This window comes from Polyodon spathula, chromosome 2, assembly GCF_017654505.1.
Source record: "Polyodon spathula isolate WHYD16114869_AA chromosome 2, ASM1765450v1, whole genome shotgun sequence".
In the NCBI taxonomy this organism is placed as follows: domain Eukaryota; kingdom Metazoa; phylum Chordata; class Actinopteri; order Acipenseriformes; family Polyodontidae; genus Polyodon; species Polyodon spathula.
In genome coordinates, this window is record NC_054535.1 from 96,427,830 (window position 1) to 96,443,284 (window position 15,455).

Consider the following 15,455-nt stretch of genomic DNA (forward strand, 5'->3'; position numbering starts at 1 on the left):
CTCAGTTTTAATGGGAAAAAAATCAACAACACCTGGCAACTGCTACACACATTTTTAAGTAATCTATCTTTAGCTAGAAACCAGTGTGATGCTGAAAAGGGCATCCAATTAAACCTACCAATTAAATAGAAATTAAGAATGTAGTTTAGCTTAACTACATTAGTAGTTAAACTAAATATAGTATACAGTTTATTGTTCCTCAATCTTGCTTAACAGCCTACAACCATTTTGTCTTTGGTTATTAAAAAACAAATAAATAAATAAATAAATAAATAAATAAATAAATAAATAAAACTTGTATAAAATATACCTTTTGTCATTTCAAATTAAATTGAATAAATATTTGGTGTGGATATAAATTACTTTGGTATCATGAGCAAGTTCTCTGTACACCTGCTAGTAAGTAGTTTTAAAACTAAAGTAACTAACATGTTCATAATTAAGAAAATAACCCAATTGTGTTCATGAGAGAATGAAGCTAATATGTTCTTCAAATGTTTGAAAAATTACATCCTGAGTTTTCTAATGTATGAAGAACGATATTCCCTAAAGTGTCCCCTTTCTATTGCAAAAGAAATGTGCTTAAACATTGTGCTCACATACAATGCTAACCACTAAAAGCTCATTCAAAGAACACTTTTAGTAGTCGGTGCATGTTACAAGACTCAACATACATGTAGATGTGTGTTCCTGAATACCGGCATTAGTTAAATCTGTAAGATTTGTGCTTGCATACCTGCCAGTACCTGACACTGGAAAGCAAACTGAGATTACAATTACTGGGGAACCCTTGCCACTAAAGATTAAGGTTAAGCCACTTGCCACAATTTGCATTACTGGTCTACTGGTGCCTTCAAAACATTTTATTTTCTTATTATATGGATTGCTATGGATATTGGCCAAATTTAGATATTTCTTTGGTCAAATTTTGAAATCTTAAATGTGTTATGGGGATGGTTACTATTAAAGCCTATGTTTCTTTGGCAACCACTTGCAAGCATCTCCAATAATAACTGTACGTATTGGCCTGGTTTATGATTGCCTAAGTAAAATTGCTTTGGGGAGTGGTCTAAAAGCTTTTGTGTGCTGATAATTCTCAAGGAAATGCAACTAAGTGCAAATCCAATACACAGGTGGATATAAAAATTGCAGCTAAACTAAATGCCAATGACTTCATAGTGGCAGTGGCTTTAATCTTGTTTGAATAGACTCTGCTTGTTGAAAAGTAAAAAAAAGAAAAAAATCTACGTCAGCTATTCACCAGTGAACAGACCCTCTCTAAAGCAAATTTAAAAATGTCGTTGAAGGGTACCGTGCCCTGTTCTGGTACACTGTCCTCAATCATATTTTGGTACAAGTGCTGGAGGTTGAGGAAGAGGCCCCTGGGCTTCCTTCATCCATCCATTTGTCCAAGCTCCGCCTCCGGGCATTCATGAAGAAGTTACTGACCGTGGTCAGTTCGAGGCCCAGTTGTTGAGAGATTGTGATCTGCATCTCCTTGGAGGGGCGCTTGTTTTCCTTGAAGATGGCAAGAAGTGTTCTGCGCTGGAGGTCAGTGAAAACCAAACGGGATTTCTTTGGTGTATTGCTCCTTTCTTTGCCTGTATCTTGTTCTTTGCGTTTGCATGCTTAATGGAAGAAAAACAAAAGAGACACTGCAAGTTAGCTTACGTTTGAGATACACAGATGTTGACAAAATTGTAATTTAAGGTGGTATTTCTATCTGGTGGTTGAAGCTATTAAAAAATGCAACACTGCCTCAAATAACCTTATTGTTTGCAGCTCACTCTGTAAATTCAGAAAAAAAATAGAAGCTGGTTTGAGACCTGAAATGCTTTATATTGAGTTATCCTTTTTTTCAATTATGTAAACTACATTCACTGTAAGTAGACACTATTTTTATAGTATTATATATTTAATATTTTAACTAAAAGATAAGAAAAACAACCAAGACAGCTAAGACTCAGCAAAACACATAATTAAAACAATGCATGTGTTATCTGTAAAGATTCATGAAAAATGACCATATTTTACATATGTACTTGGTATTGTTTTTTAAATACTTGCTGTACAAATCCCAAAAGTAACAAACACACACCAGTGTGCCAGCAGCACACACATATACAATATGATTTGGATTAAAATACACCAGCATCAACAACAACAACAAAAAACATAGAACAAATGACTCTGAATTGCAAACACAATCTCCAGCACTGGAATAAGCTCCCTGTCATTTAAAATAAGGGTTATTAATCGTATTTTCAATTAGTTACTAACCAGTAAAGATGGCTTTACTTAAGTCCAGCAAAAACAAACTTACATACAAAGACTTCATTTGACTTAATGTAAAATGCTACCCATTGAAACAGATCAAAAAACTTCAAACACTTTAATAATGTTGTTTGTGGAAAGCCCATTCCAGTGAAGTTGTCTGTCTACCTTGGTACAGTCCTATAAAGGAAAGCCTTAGAAATCAATTTGATTACCTCTCTGAATTAAGCATGCACAACTGAGACCAATTGAGATCAATATAAATCAGGTTAAGTACTCCATTGTGTACAAAACCACTATGTAAGAAGAAACTATCTGAATAAGGGTGTAAATAAACATATGGTCAAGGAATTATCGTGGCTTTATCTTATGAATGTTACACAGCTCGGTCCTTATGCTAAATCATTTGAGTTAAACAACTTACTTGTTCTCTTCCTAAAACAACCAAAACTTAGGTTTCACCTTCTCAAAAAAAAAAGGTATAGAAACGTTTTTGTAATTTCCTTATGGATAAAGTAAATATAATTTAAAATGCAGTTGCACAATTCATTTATATAAAACATTTCAAGAAGCCATACAACTGGAGTAATGATACCAAACAGCAGTCAATTCTTTGCATAGACAGTATCCTGTGTCATAGTTCTTTCCTTTGTCTAGTAATGGACTGTGTGTATCTGTCCAAGGTGCTGAAACTGATGCGCTCTGCACAGTGACATTCTTGTTAATTTTACTTAAGAACTACTAGTTCCATATATATATATATATATATATATATATATATATATATATATATATATATATATATATATGTATGTATGTATGTATGTATGTATGTATGTATGTATGTATGTATATCGATTGGTAACAACATGCAGAGAATGTATCATTTTTTCCCCCTTTTAAATATAACCCAAAATTAAGCAGGCTGTTGAGAGGGCAAAAAAATGGCTTGATTACAGAAGTAGGACGTATACAGAACTTCCAAACAACTTAGTAACAGTCGGCGAAGTACTGTATAGAGATATTTAAATTATGTGCAGGAAATAGGCCATTGGGTTACAACAGTCTGTCTGAGAGGATAGTCTGAATTCACGTTTGAGGTCTGAATATATTTGCCACTGTATTTGTAATTTTACCATGACATCCAGGCATTACTGAGTGTTTGCTGGATTCTGGATTAGGGGTTTTTAACCTCTGATTTTGACTGGTTCTAAATTAAATTGTGTTAATGTGCTAATCAGTTGCCATGTGTTCACATTGACTCAATTTGTTTTGGTTTTGTTTGTACTTTCAGTTTTTTAGCACAGTATTCAGTTGTAATAAATCAATGTGGGGACAATTCTGCATTTCACAGGAGTCCGTGATTTATCATCTTCTTTAATGCTGTGACTATATAGAAGTTTTAACTCTATCGTTACACCGCACATGTCTCGCTTGTGTAGAAAACTGAAGCCACGTGTAAAACAGACGGTGTTATTCCTTGCACTCTGTACAGCTGTTCTTGAATTTGCCTGTTAAATCCGCATTGCATGATGTCCTTGGATTTCAAAGCAATAACAAGTCGAATGACAACATTTAATAGAGTACTTTCAGAAAGAAGCCTGAATCTATTGAACAGAAGTCTTTAACTATGTGGTTTGCTTAAAGGGAAAGGCTGAATCAATAGGATCAATACCGAAGGTTTCCCTGGCCTTGCATCAAAAGGATAACAGCTTCTCTCTTCCATGGTTTATCTTTCCTTTCTGACACATGTAAATCAGCGGATTCTAACAGCGCAGCACTGGGAAAGCAGACACTGGACTGTACTGTACAGTAACCCACCTGCATATCTGGCCTTGCACTAGATATTACCTGGATTGAATTTGAATTTATTTAAGTTAGCCTACTTGATAGCTAAGTAACATTCATAAAAGGGGGGGGGGGGGTATCATGTTGTGTTTTCACCACAGATATAATCATAACATTTCACAGACCCCAGTTAGCAATGACTACCCAATGTTACCTTAGGTAAGGCAGCCCCAGATTAATGCTAATTAGCGTCTGTGATACCACCTATATATCTTTGGTTATACAATTTAAGCATAATTTGAAGTAGTTAAATTCGTTGAAATGCATGCATATCCATTAAATTAAAGTTCAATGCGAGCGTGGGTTCAGTTCTTCGTGCCTCTTTAATATCCTTGTGGAACAACAGGGAAACTTGGTATCAAACTAAAATAAAGTCTGTAGACATCACAAAACAAGAGAAAGACGTAATGAATGGAAAACCCGACCAGCAAAATGCAACAAAACGGGGGATGTGTCAATACGGAGCAATAAATAGAAAATGAGGATTGCGATGTAGAAATCAATACTCAAGGGCAGGTTATAAATGAACTGCTATGAGATGCCTCCATTTTAAAAGTGATACCTTTTTTTGTTTTTTAGAAAGAAATGCATTTTAAAAAAAAAAAAAAAGACTGATGTGCTACATTTTGCAGCAATGTTTTCCAAAACCATCCGGTTGCTTCATTATTTTGGTTAAACCCGCGGTGTAAGGTATTTGAAAAATGTATACTCCGGAAGTACATTTTACACAAGTACAGAAATGTGTATGTCAATTTATTATTATTATTATTATTATTATTATTATTATTATTATTATTATTATTATTATTATTATTATTATTATTAGCTTCCTTGAAGTAAAAACAAAATAGCTGGTAGTCTGTTATATTTATCTAAGGATATAAACAAAATGATCATCGGTAAATAAATAAATAAATAAATACATCAAAAGTACCTCTTCTGAATTAAATGCAATGTACCCAAAAGTGATCCTGATTCCTGGATAATTAAAGTACACATTTAAAAAGGATACTAATAATTGCACATACATTTCCTTGTAATTATGAATTCTTGAGAAAGTAACGCTATTCTGACAACTCAAGCTGTCCTATCTCCAGGTCAAACACATGGAAAGACCCCACAGTCCGTCGCCCATCCTTCTCACCACCCCACCCCCAGTGTTGCTAATTGGATATCTCCTTTGTTAATGAGCAACCAGCAGAGAGCAGCAATCTGTAGGGGCTATAATCTCAAAGCCTGTCCGAATTCAGTCTGTAACAGGTGACAATAACGGTTGTGTGCCTGTAAAACAATAATTAGATCTTGCCTTTTGGTTACATGTTTTATAATAATGCAATTCACATGAGCTCCTGTCATTTTATAAAAGTTAAAGGCCTTAGTTTATCTGACCTTCTGGTAAAGTTAATTATGCTACAGAATTTCAGACATTATTGCAGAAAACATAATAGAATTAGTATATTTTTGTAGGGTAAAATAGGTAGCAAGGGCTGTCAATTTGAAAGTGGTGGCTGATTTTAGTACTTTGAAGTAATTGTTTAAATCATTAAATATACTAGCACAAAGGTGTCTTATACATTATTCAATAATATTAAAAACCATGCAACAATTTAAGAGAATGAGTCGTTAAAACGGGTTTGAAAAAGACGTATAAGTGTTCATTACAATTCTATGTATTATGAATCCTTTGTAAGAGATCATTTTAATATAGTATTAACATAAGAAATTATACAGTGATAGGTTCATTGTCACAAAATATTATAATAATAAATATTGAAACTTGATATACAATGCCTTTCTTTAGCACATATTTCCTAAATAAACAAAAACATATTCAAATGCTGATAACATAGTATTGTTTTACTATTATAAAGACAAAGGGAATCTCCTCTTTTTTTTCAAAAAATATAAAAATAAAATGATAATTTACCAGAGAACATAAGTCGCTGAGATGCCTCATCTTGTTTACAGTAACCTCCTGGTGGGGACAGCGAGATAAATCATTAAAAAAAAATGCAAAAAAAAAACAGCACAATATTGATGTTTATATTCAAAAAGTGAATGTCCTAATAGGAATTATTGCATAAGCTGTCAGTAAAAAATAAGTATGATATGAATTATTGATGTAAAAATCAGACAATTGTATACATTTTATAAGACTGGTGTGTAGATATACTGACCGGACTACCAACCATGAGGTTACCTCACCTGATCGGCATAGTATGTCTATTAAACATTTTAACACTTAAACATAGGCCTATTAAACATCATTAGGGATCTATTTTAATGATCTTGACAGTGCTGTATCTAAATACAGCCATCCTTTTACTCTATATTAATCCTGCTGGCATATTTATCAGCCCCTGTTTTAACATCATAAAAGACAATATAAATTACAGTGAAATGAATTCTGCCACAACAGGTTTATGCTTTTAGGGTGGTAGTATTTAGATCTGGCACTATTTAGATCATCATTATAGACTAATACAAATATGCAGATGATTTACACAGCTGAAAATAATAATAATAATAATAATAATAATAATAATAATAATAATAATAATAATAATAATAATGTCCCAAATTATAGTAAAAGATGTACATAGAAAAATAAATAATTGTATTAGTAAAAGCACAAACATTTTTGTGTTAGCCAACACATACATAGTTTATTTCCCCACATTAAGTTTATTGTTTTTAACACTAACCTGTATTTCACCAATTCAGACTCAATGTACTTTTTTTTTTTAAATAAGCTTATATAATGAACAATGTCTTTTACATTTCTCACTCAATCAGAAATAAACACAAACTGTGTGTATTGCTTAACTGAACCACTCTCACTGAAATCACTCAAATATGAACCTTTTGTTTTTAGAGCTATAAACAATGTGGGCAATAACTTGCTCTGGATGTTTAATTTTCATAACCGTGACCCCTTTATGATAGCATTGATCCACTGTTGTTTAGACTAATAGAAATAGCCCTTTGTGTGTTTTCATTATTATTATTATTATTATTATTATTATTATTATTATTATTATTATTATTATTATTATATTCATACACATCGTATTACGTACAAATGTTTATCAATGTTATGTATATACACAAACGGGTTATGACAGACGTGAGTGCGTGACACAAACTATGTATATATATAACGATATATTATATATATATATATATATATATATATATATATATATATATATATATATATATATATATTATATATATATATATATATATCGTTCGTCATTCAGACCAATAGCATATAGTTAATAGTATACCTGGAATGGAATCATTAGGGTTGTTATGCTGTTCAAGTTAGCAGCTGGAGCTGGAGCAATTATCATTTTTGTACAGCACATGTTCAGACTCTTTTTTTTCCAACAAAAACGCCACAGCAGTCTGTTGGTAGCGCTGCTCGCTTATGCTGTGCTTGTACGTACTGGACATTTATTTATTTATTTTTTTCCGAATGGCTTTTGCAATACGATCAACCAATTTAATATCTGCATTGTCTCTGCGGTAGCCCAATCATAGGTTAGCTGGGTGGGACATAAACTGTGTCTGTTTCAGGTATAGTTACCGACTTTAAGTTTAACCAATAGGAGAGTCGAATATCTGCCGAGTTGTACGCAGCTGCCCAATCATAAGCAAGCAGAAGCTGTTCACATATCTGCATGAAAATTGAAGACAACTGAGTAGCCAATGGGAAAGTGAAATATCTGACAGCTGTCCAATCATTTCTGAGCAGAGGCGGGGTGTTAATATTCAGGGTAAGCGCCGAATTTCGCCGACTGTTAGTGAGGAAAATAATACATTTCAGTATGTTGAATTTAATTTTCTATCAATATTTTTTATTTTTTTATTTCACCAGACAAGGGGAACACCGTAGTATATTTAGTTACGAATCCACATTCTCTGAATAATTGTACTGTAGATGAGCGATCTTTAAAACAGACAAATTTGTCAAATTGGAACAAAGCGAGACGCTATCTACACTTTTATTAACGGTTATCTGTGTAAACATGCTATTTACAAATATTTGCATTGCGTATTTTATGTAAATGATTTAAAGAATAAACACAGCACGCACAATTACTACCCGAGACTTGGCCTTATCAGAGTGAGCCAAGAATAACCCCACTAATACTCTTAAAGAAAATACATAGTTTGTAATAATTTAATTGGTTTAAAAGCAAACTAAAATATCCATAAACTAACGTTCACAGAAAATAAATATAAAAAGAGAACTTCGCAAAGCTGCCAGAAGCACTGTGGTTGAATGTTAAAACGTTACTGACCTAACGTTTTTTTTCCTCCAGAAAGCAGCAATGCAGAAACGTTAATTTGTTAACGTTTCTGCTTGTGAGACTGGGTTGGGTAAAAACATGGCGACAAGACCTTCTCTATCCAGGCACATATTTGGAAATAGGGCGGTTCCACCTATGTTTTGCTAATCAGTGCATATACAATTTTAGTTTGTCCAAATGGTCTTCTTTCTTAAAAAGGAGGTGAGTTAATTTTCTTTACGTTTTATTATTTTCTGTTAATCACGACTCAGGGTTTTGGAAAATACATTTGCAAATTTCGGTGTAATTAATGTGACGTATCATGCTGGCCACCCCTTACTTCCAGATGTATTCATACATAATTAGAAAAGCGTTCCACTGGCATACACTGTGCTCGTCCTAGGCTATATGAAGCACCGAGCACATATTCGATGCAATGGCTGCGCTGACCTGCGAGATTTATCCGCATAAAGGTGGCTTATTACAACAACATTTGGTTCTCTGTGTATGTTTACTTTATTATGGGATGTACCTTTAGTTAGAATACTGTAAACCTAAAATTTGCATGGATTTACAACATTTATTTATTTGTGTGTTTTAACAAAAGAGAAAAGATTGCAATTTGATTGCGTATATACCTACATTTAATAATAATAATAATAATAATAATAATAATAATAATAATAATAATAATAATAAATAGAAGTATACACAAAAGAGATAGTCAGTTAAACTATGATTACGATGACGCCGACTAAACGAAGGCTGGTGTTGAGCCCAGTGCTGGGAAGAGAGTGCCATCATCAGCTTTACTGGAATCAGACAGGATCAGGTTCCAGATCAATGAGAATTGGGTCCACACGTTTATGTTATTGTTGCCAGAATTAATGCCCTTTTAATCTTCAAGAGATTATCCGTATCGACCCACACCCATATACACACATTTGTTTTAGAAAGTGACATAACCACACGATTGAAAGATTGGAATAAAAATAAATGAGGAAGGCTTTTACCATTGGATCTTGTTCCAATGTTTTCGTGTGTCTTTTTCTCTCTGCCCTCAATGCTCTCAGGGATCCTATACATTAATGTATATTTGGAAGGTGTTATTCTTTCACAGGGGAATGCAAGATGCAAGGACTGACAACACGGGGCTCATTAATTATTAATTTTACTTATTCCAATAGGCAGCAATAAGTGGTTGAAATGGGGTGTCAGGAAAAACACACTACCTGTTTAGACGGAACAATCTATGCATTACTCATATGTTTTAATGTGTAAATGTACTAATTTAAAAATAAACCACGCAATTACAATAGAGCATTCTACGAGAAACCGTTGTACCTCGTTCTAGTTAACAAAAACGAAAAGAAAAATAAACAATAGCAGTGTTGATGATATACAGTAGCAATACTTTAGTAATCGCACGTTTAGTTGCAAAATTGCCAGTACTCGTGCGATGAGGGTATTTTCCATAAATCGTTTGCACATCAACACAGCTGTGAATACTAAATAACATCTCCCTACTAATCAGCTGTACCTTTAGCATCCTAGTTATAAATAGCTAATTCCATTGAAAAATAATTTAGCAACAATCTTAATTTTGTTGCTTTTTTTTCTTATTCCTCTTTTCAATTTGAAGCATTTAAAATGCAAGGTTTAAAGTTTGATAATCTGCAGCAAGTCTCCAATTAGTAAAAGGCCATAACAACATGCTGATTAACAAAGTGCGCGCTTCTATGTCTATTTTGGTATATCCGGTAGTCATCCCTTATACACAGAAAGAAAATGATCACGTATTTGAAGGGTGCGCTTTTGTTTCCCAGTCGTTTGTTGGAGCTTCATGAACGAATACAAAAAGAGCAATCAGAACATACTTAACCTTAGGACAGGATTAACGCTGCAGGGGCAGGACTCCTGATTAAGTTCCCCTGGATACTGTTTTAGACGATGTGATACGATTTAACACCTTTAGTGGCTTTTAAGCACAATACATGTTTTAATGGAACAGTTTTACGACTTCTGTGAGTTTAATTTTTAAATATAAACCGTGCCTAGCCTGCCTACAGCATCATCATTATTATTATTATTATTATTATTATTATTATTATTATTATTATTATTATTATTATTATATGCAGATCTTTTAAAATGAACTGCGTAACTGAAAATGGTGGGACAAACTTAAATTTAAAAAAAAGCATTCTATTATTTAAGAATGCATATGATTATGGTGCAAAGAACAAAAGCCTGGCTCCCATCTTCACGTTGTGCCTGGTTAACCCAAAGGCAAGGTGACGTTTTGAGCTCCAGCTCTGGGTCATGCAGAGATTTCTATCAATAATTCATTGAGTTGCTGCAGTTTCTGCTCCTCGCTTTCCAATCCCTACAGCTACTCGGAGCACATAATACTTTCCCTCCACCCAGACACCGCCCCCCCCCCCCCCCCCCCCCCCGCTACATGCATATTTTACAATCTGTAGACTGAACAACAGCAAAATCAATCGTAATGTTACCCCTTTGGAAAGATTAACTATCGTCACTATGGCTTAGTATGCTATCTCATTTAAATAGCAACACATCATATACAACACATTTTAATACATTTGTGATATGCTAATAGTAATGGTATATCACGACCAAACATGTTTTTAAACAGTTTGTACAATATGTTTCCAAGTTTTCTAAACTAGCAAAGCAGGGGGTTGCGTTCGGTTTAGATTTATTCACATACTTAATTTGTAAACAATTAGAAATGGTGTCAATTTAGGATTTTGGCTTTTGTGACCGTTTAAGTGTTCCATTGGTTTGTTATAACAGTTTATATTTGTATAAACTATAAATTCAATCTTTTGGTACTAAAATACGTTATCTTTATAATGCAAAACCCAAGTGCTGATATTATAAAATGACATATTATTACGCTATAATTAAACTGTACAATCCAACACAGTCTGTGTATGATGCTGATATGTAAACTATTTTGGTATACATTTTCTTTTGCCATTTCTGTCATATTTTATTAAAATAAACGAGACAGATGTCCAAAACTCTGTAACCTTTTAAAAAATACCAGAAATACAAATTTATTGAATTAATTAATATACGAAAAAAGGTGTCTTTGTTCCCTATTTGATAATCTAATTACATTAACACTGTACAAAAAAAAAAAAAAAAAAAAAAAAACACGGTATTAATGCAAACAAACTACAGAAATCAGCTTGACTAATTACTTAAAATATATCTATATGCTGTTTGAAATAAAGCACAAATTAAACATCTTCTGGAGAGGCTACATTTATCTTACAAGGTATATATATATATATATATATATATATATATATATATATATATATATATATATATATATATATATATATAGATAGATAGATAGATAGATAGATAGATAGATAGATAGATAGATAGATAGATAGATATGCTCTCCTATCAATAAGGGCAAAAAGCCTCATTTATAAGCATGTATCTCACACAAAAGTTACATGAATCACAATTATCACATTGATAATTTATTCTAACAAAGACAGAACAAAAAATAATGTGTGAATTCTAAATAAATGTGGGGGAAAAAAGGTTTGATACAGCTGACACACCATTGGCAAGCCATTTAAAATATATTTTATATAAAACAGTAATGCCTAATAAACCAGCATCTGAAATGAAAAGAACAATAGATCACAGATTGATAAAAGTTTCCATTTCGTACCGCTAGAGAGTGCACACACCTCACAACAGAACAAGTCACTGGTAGCTGTTTGTATTCTTGTTCTCCATGGTCTCTTTTAGATGACTAGTTTTCAATACAATAACACATCAATTGCTCAACCGGCTACAATTACATTTCAACTGGTCTGTAACCCTATTTTTAAGCATAGATGTTCTTACTTAAATCCAAAGTCTGTTATAAATTAATACATTTAATGTGGACAACAACTGGGATAATAAACCTTTAAACAACCTTCACAAAACATGATATATATTTGACTGTGAGCATTAACTGCCCAGTGAATTATCGCTGCTGGTTTAGTTGTGAAATATGAACAATAGCAATATACTTGTATCACGCTAGAATTACATAAATATCTCCAAGAAAGATATTTACAATTTCAATGATCTGCCATACAAAGCTTGACTTCACGAAAACACGGATAGTGGATATAGGTAGATCGAAACATGTAATATTACCATAACTTCCTTATTTTCAATAGCAATTATTTATTTATTTGTTTATTTATTTATTTATTTATTTGTTTGTTTGTTTGTTTTGGGGGGTGGCGGGGGGACGACCTTGTATTACATTCACCAGATTCATACTAATACCGCAGAGAGCTGTAGGTCCCCCCCCCCCCTTTCAAGTGCACAGGAGACAAAGGGAAATGACATTTTTAAATGAGGGATCTGGTAGCATTCTATTGTAGCGTTTTTCTATAAATCTCCTAAAAGTGAAAGTTAACAGACAAAAATAATAATATATAAAACTGAATTAAGGATGGGAAAAAAAAAAGTTATGTATAAAACAAAAGAACCACCAGGTCACTAAAACAACGTTCATGTAGAAACTGACTTAGTATATGTTAATAGAATTTAAAACATGAGAATATGTGTTTTGCTTTACTTTTAGTACAAACCTTTGAAGAAAAGGTGAGCAACAATCTTAAATTTCAATAACATTTGCTAAGTACACAAAAGTCAATACCATGGCATGTAAAACGTGTCTTACTGGTAGTTAAATTAATGTTATCACAATGTGTGCGGTTGGTTATCTGTTGCAAATTTGCATCTAAAAAAAACATTATTTTAGAGACTGTACAATAATAGTTCTTAACGCGAACTGTGTTTTAGTGCTTGGTTTCAAAACGGTATGAATCTGCACGATCGGCGCAATTCTATATTATATAGCATTTGTCAGGATACCTTGTCTTACCTGCAAGCCTTAAGGCTGACATCCTCTGGAACTCGGGTTCCTGCAGCCATTTCCACATTCTTCTAAAGGTCTCCCTTCCAGATTTAAGTTTACTCCAAGGTTTGGGGTTTCTTAAGAGGTCTGAAAGGGTCCCCTGTGAACGACACAGCACCCTCTGGGCAAAGATAGCCTGCGGGATACTGTACCGCTTGAGTTCTGCAGTGATCCTTTGTGCCACTTCTTTGGTGTTGATTTCTTCTAACTGCCCCGAGTTATTACCTTGAGTTTCCGAGGAGGAGGGCGGCCTTTCCCGGCTGGAAGCCAACACGGGCCCGTGAGATTGAGGGTGGCCTGGGTGACCAGTGTGATGCATTCCGTTCAAATGTGGCATCATACCAGCGGAAGGGACACCAAGGCTCCTTGAGAGGTGTTGATCGCCTCTGGCTAGCATGGCAGCGTGGGCATCGAAGTTTGAGCTGAGCATTTTGTCGTGCCCATGTGCGCCATAGTTGTGGAGGCTTTGCTGGGTGTTATGGATGGAGCCCAAACCATTGCCAAGGGGGCTGCTGACCAGGGGGGATAAGCTTTGACCCATCCCTGTCATTTCCTTATGGTAGGGACTGTAGAGATTGTTCATTGCTGGTAACCCCCTTTCGTCCCGCATCAGGGTAAAGCTCCCACTTACGTTCCCAGAGAGACGCTGGTGGTGGGCATGGTGGTGGTGGTGCGGATGGTGGAATTTGTCTGAAACGGTAGATATGGGTGGCAGGGGCTGGAGTGGAGTTAAAGTGGTGTAGGTGCCGCTCATGCCCATACCAGGTGGGGATGTGTCGCAGGGCATACTCATTGCATGATGGAGCGGAAGAGACAACTCCGGGCGGTAGTCTCCAGTCCCGTCCAGCATCGTAGCCATACTGGAAACCATAGCGGATCGTGAAGAAGCAGCAGCTAAGTCCTGATGTATTCTTAAAGAAGCCCCAGTGCTCCGATCGTGATGGGGGCTGTGACTGCTCATCAAATCCTGCTCATGGCTTACTCCGCCATGCAGACTGCCAATGCTGTCCATTGTCATCTCTGGGTTCATGGCGTAAGCATCCAGCTCCTTGGCCAGACATCTATAGGCGTTGTAAGCAGTCTTCATTCAGTCCATTGATCTATTGTATGTTTTTGTGCCAGGGTTTGGTTTTATTGTTTTTTGTAAGGCCTCTCGGGTTTTGGAAATAAAATAAAATATTACCGATCTCTAGCAGACGGGCCAGTGCTGTTTCTCCCCATGTCCGAGCCCTTTCCTCCTCCTATGTCTTGTGTTTAGGTAGCTGGAGCTGTCCAGGATGGGTTTGCTTTTCGATCATCCTACCAAAGCTGAGGGGCGGGCCTTTCCTTCTGACAGACGTGACGTTTCAGCAGTCCTCTCTCACTGTGCCGCCTTCTGAATATCTATCAAGGCAATCTCTCCAATACACACCGAGAGGGGCGTGGGATACTAGTTTTCATGCTCGGTTGAGATTTGCTTTTACATCTGGACTCTAACGTCAGAAACTTAGATTTGCTTTTAGCTGTATTTAACCAGTTCGTCCCCTATTATCTATGCAAAAGAAAACATATTCTCTAGTACTCCACTTACCTTAACATGTATTTAGGCGAACGTCCATTATCACATTGAACATAATGCTGAAGGACGATGGTGTGCATACATTCAAATTACACTATCACAGTCTGTGCTTTATAGAGCATTTTGAACCCTTTGATTTGTTCAGTATTTGAAATATACACTATGCATTTATTTTGGGAAGTCATTTGGTGTTGTGCACTTTAGCTCCACCTGGCTGTACAACCAATTACAAAACACACGCAAGGGCGCTGGAATTAGGGGTGCTGGGGGTGCGGCAGCACCCCCTTGGCTTTGCATGGCTTTCATCATATAAAGTGGTTACAGTATATTTTGTTTCCACATTTCTTGGATTTCATCATAGTCACATTGCACTGTATTATTATTATTATTATTATTATTATTATATTATTATTATTCTATAATATATTAGTAGTTCATATTAGTAGGATCATAGTAGTAGTAGTATATCAGTACATTCATATAGAAAACTTTACTCTCACTC

The 15,455-nt window shown here is 34.8% G+C and overlaps 1 protein-coding gene across 2 annotated transcripts; it reads right to left on the minus strand.

The window, feature by feature from the left end:
* Window positions 1-362: 362 nt before the first annotated feature.
* Window positions 363-14,648, minus strand: LOC121328606 (one cut domain family member 2-like). 2 transcript variants are annotated; one of them, XM_041273441.1, is made up of 3 exons: window positions 13,363-14,648; window positions 6,050-6,097; window positions 363-1,628 (listed from the first exon to the last, which is right to left on the minus strand). In XM_041273441.1, the coding sequence occupies exons 1-3, from the start codon at window positions 14,480-14,482 to the stop codon at window positions 1,342-1,344; spliced, it is 1,455 nt and encodes a 484-aa protein (XP_041129375.1). In that variant the 5' UTR covers window positions 14,483-14,648; the 3' UTR covers window positions 363-1,341. The 2 variants fall into 2 exon arrangements, with proteins under 2 accessions (XP_041129375.1, XP_041129384.1); XM_041273450.1 differs by lacking the exon at window positions 6,050-6,097.
* Between the last annotated feature and the right edge of the window lie 807 nt (window positions 14,649-15,455).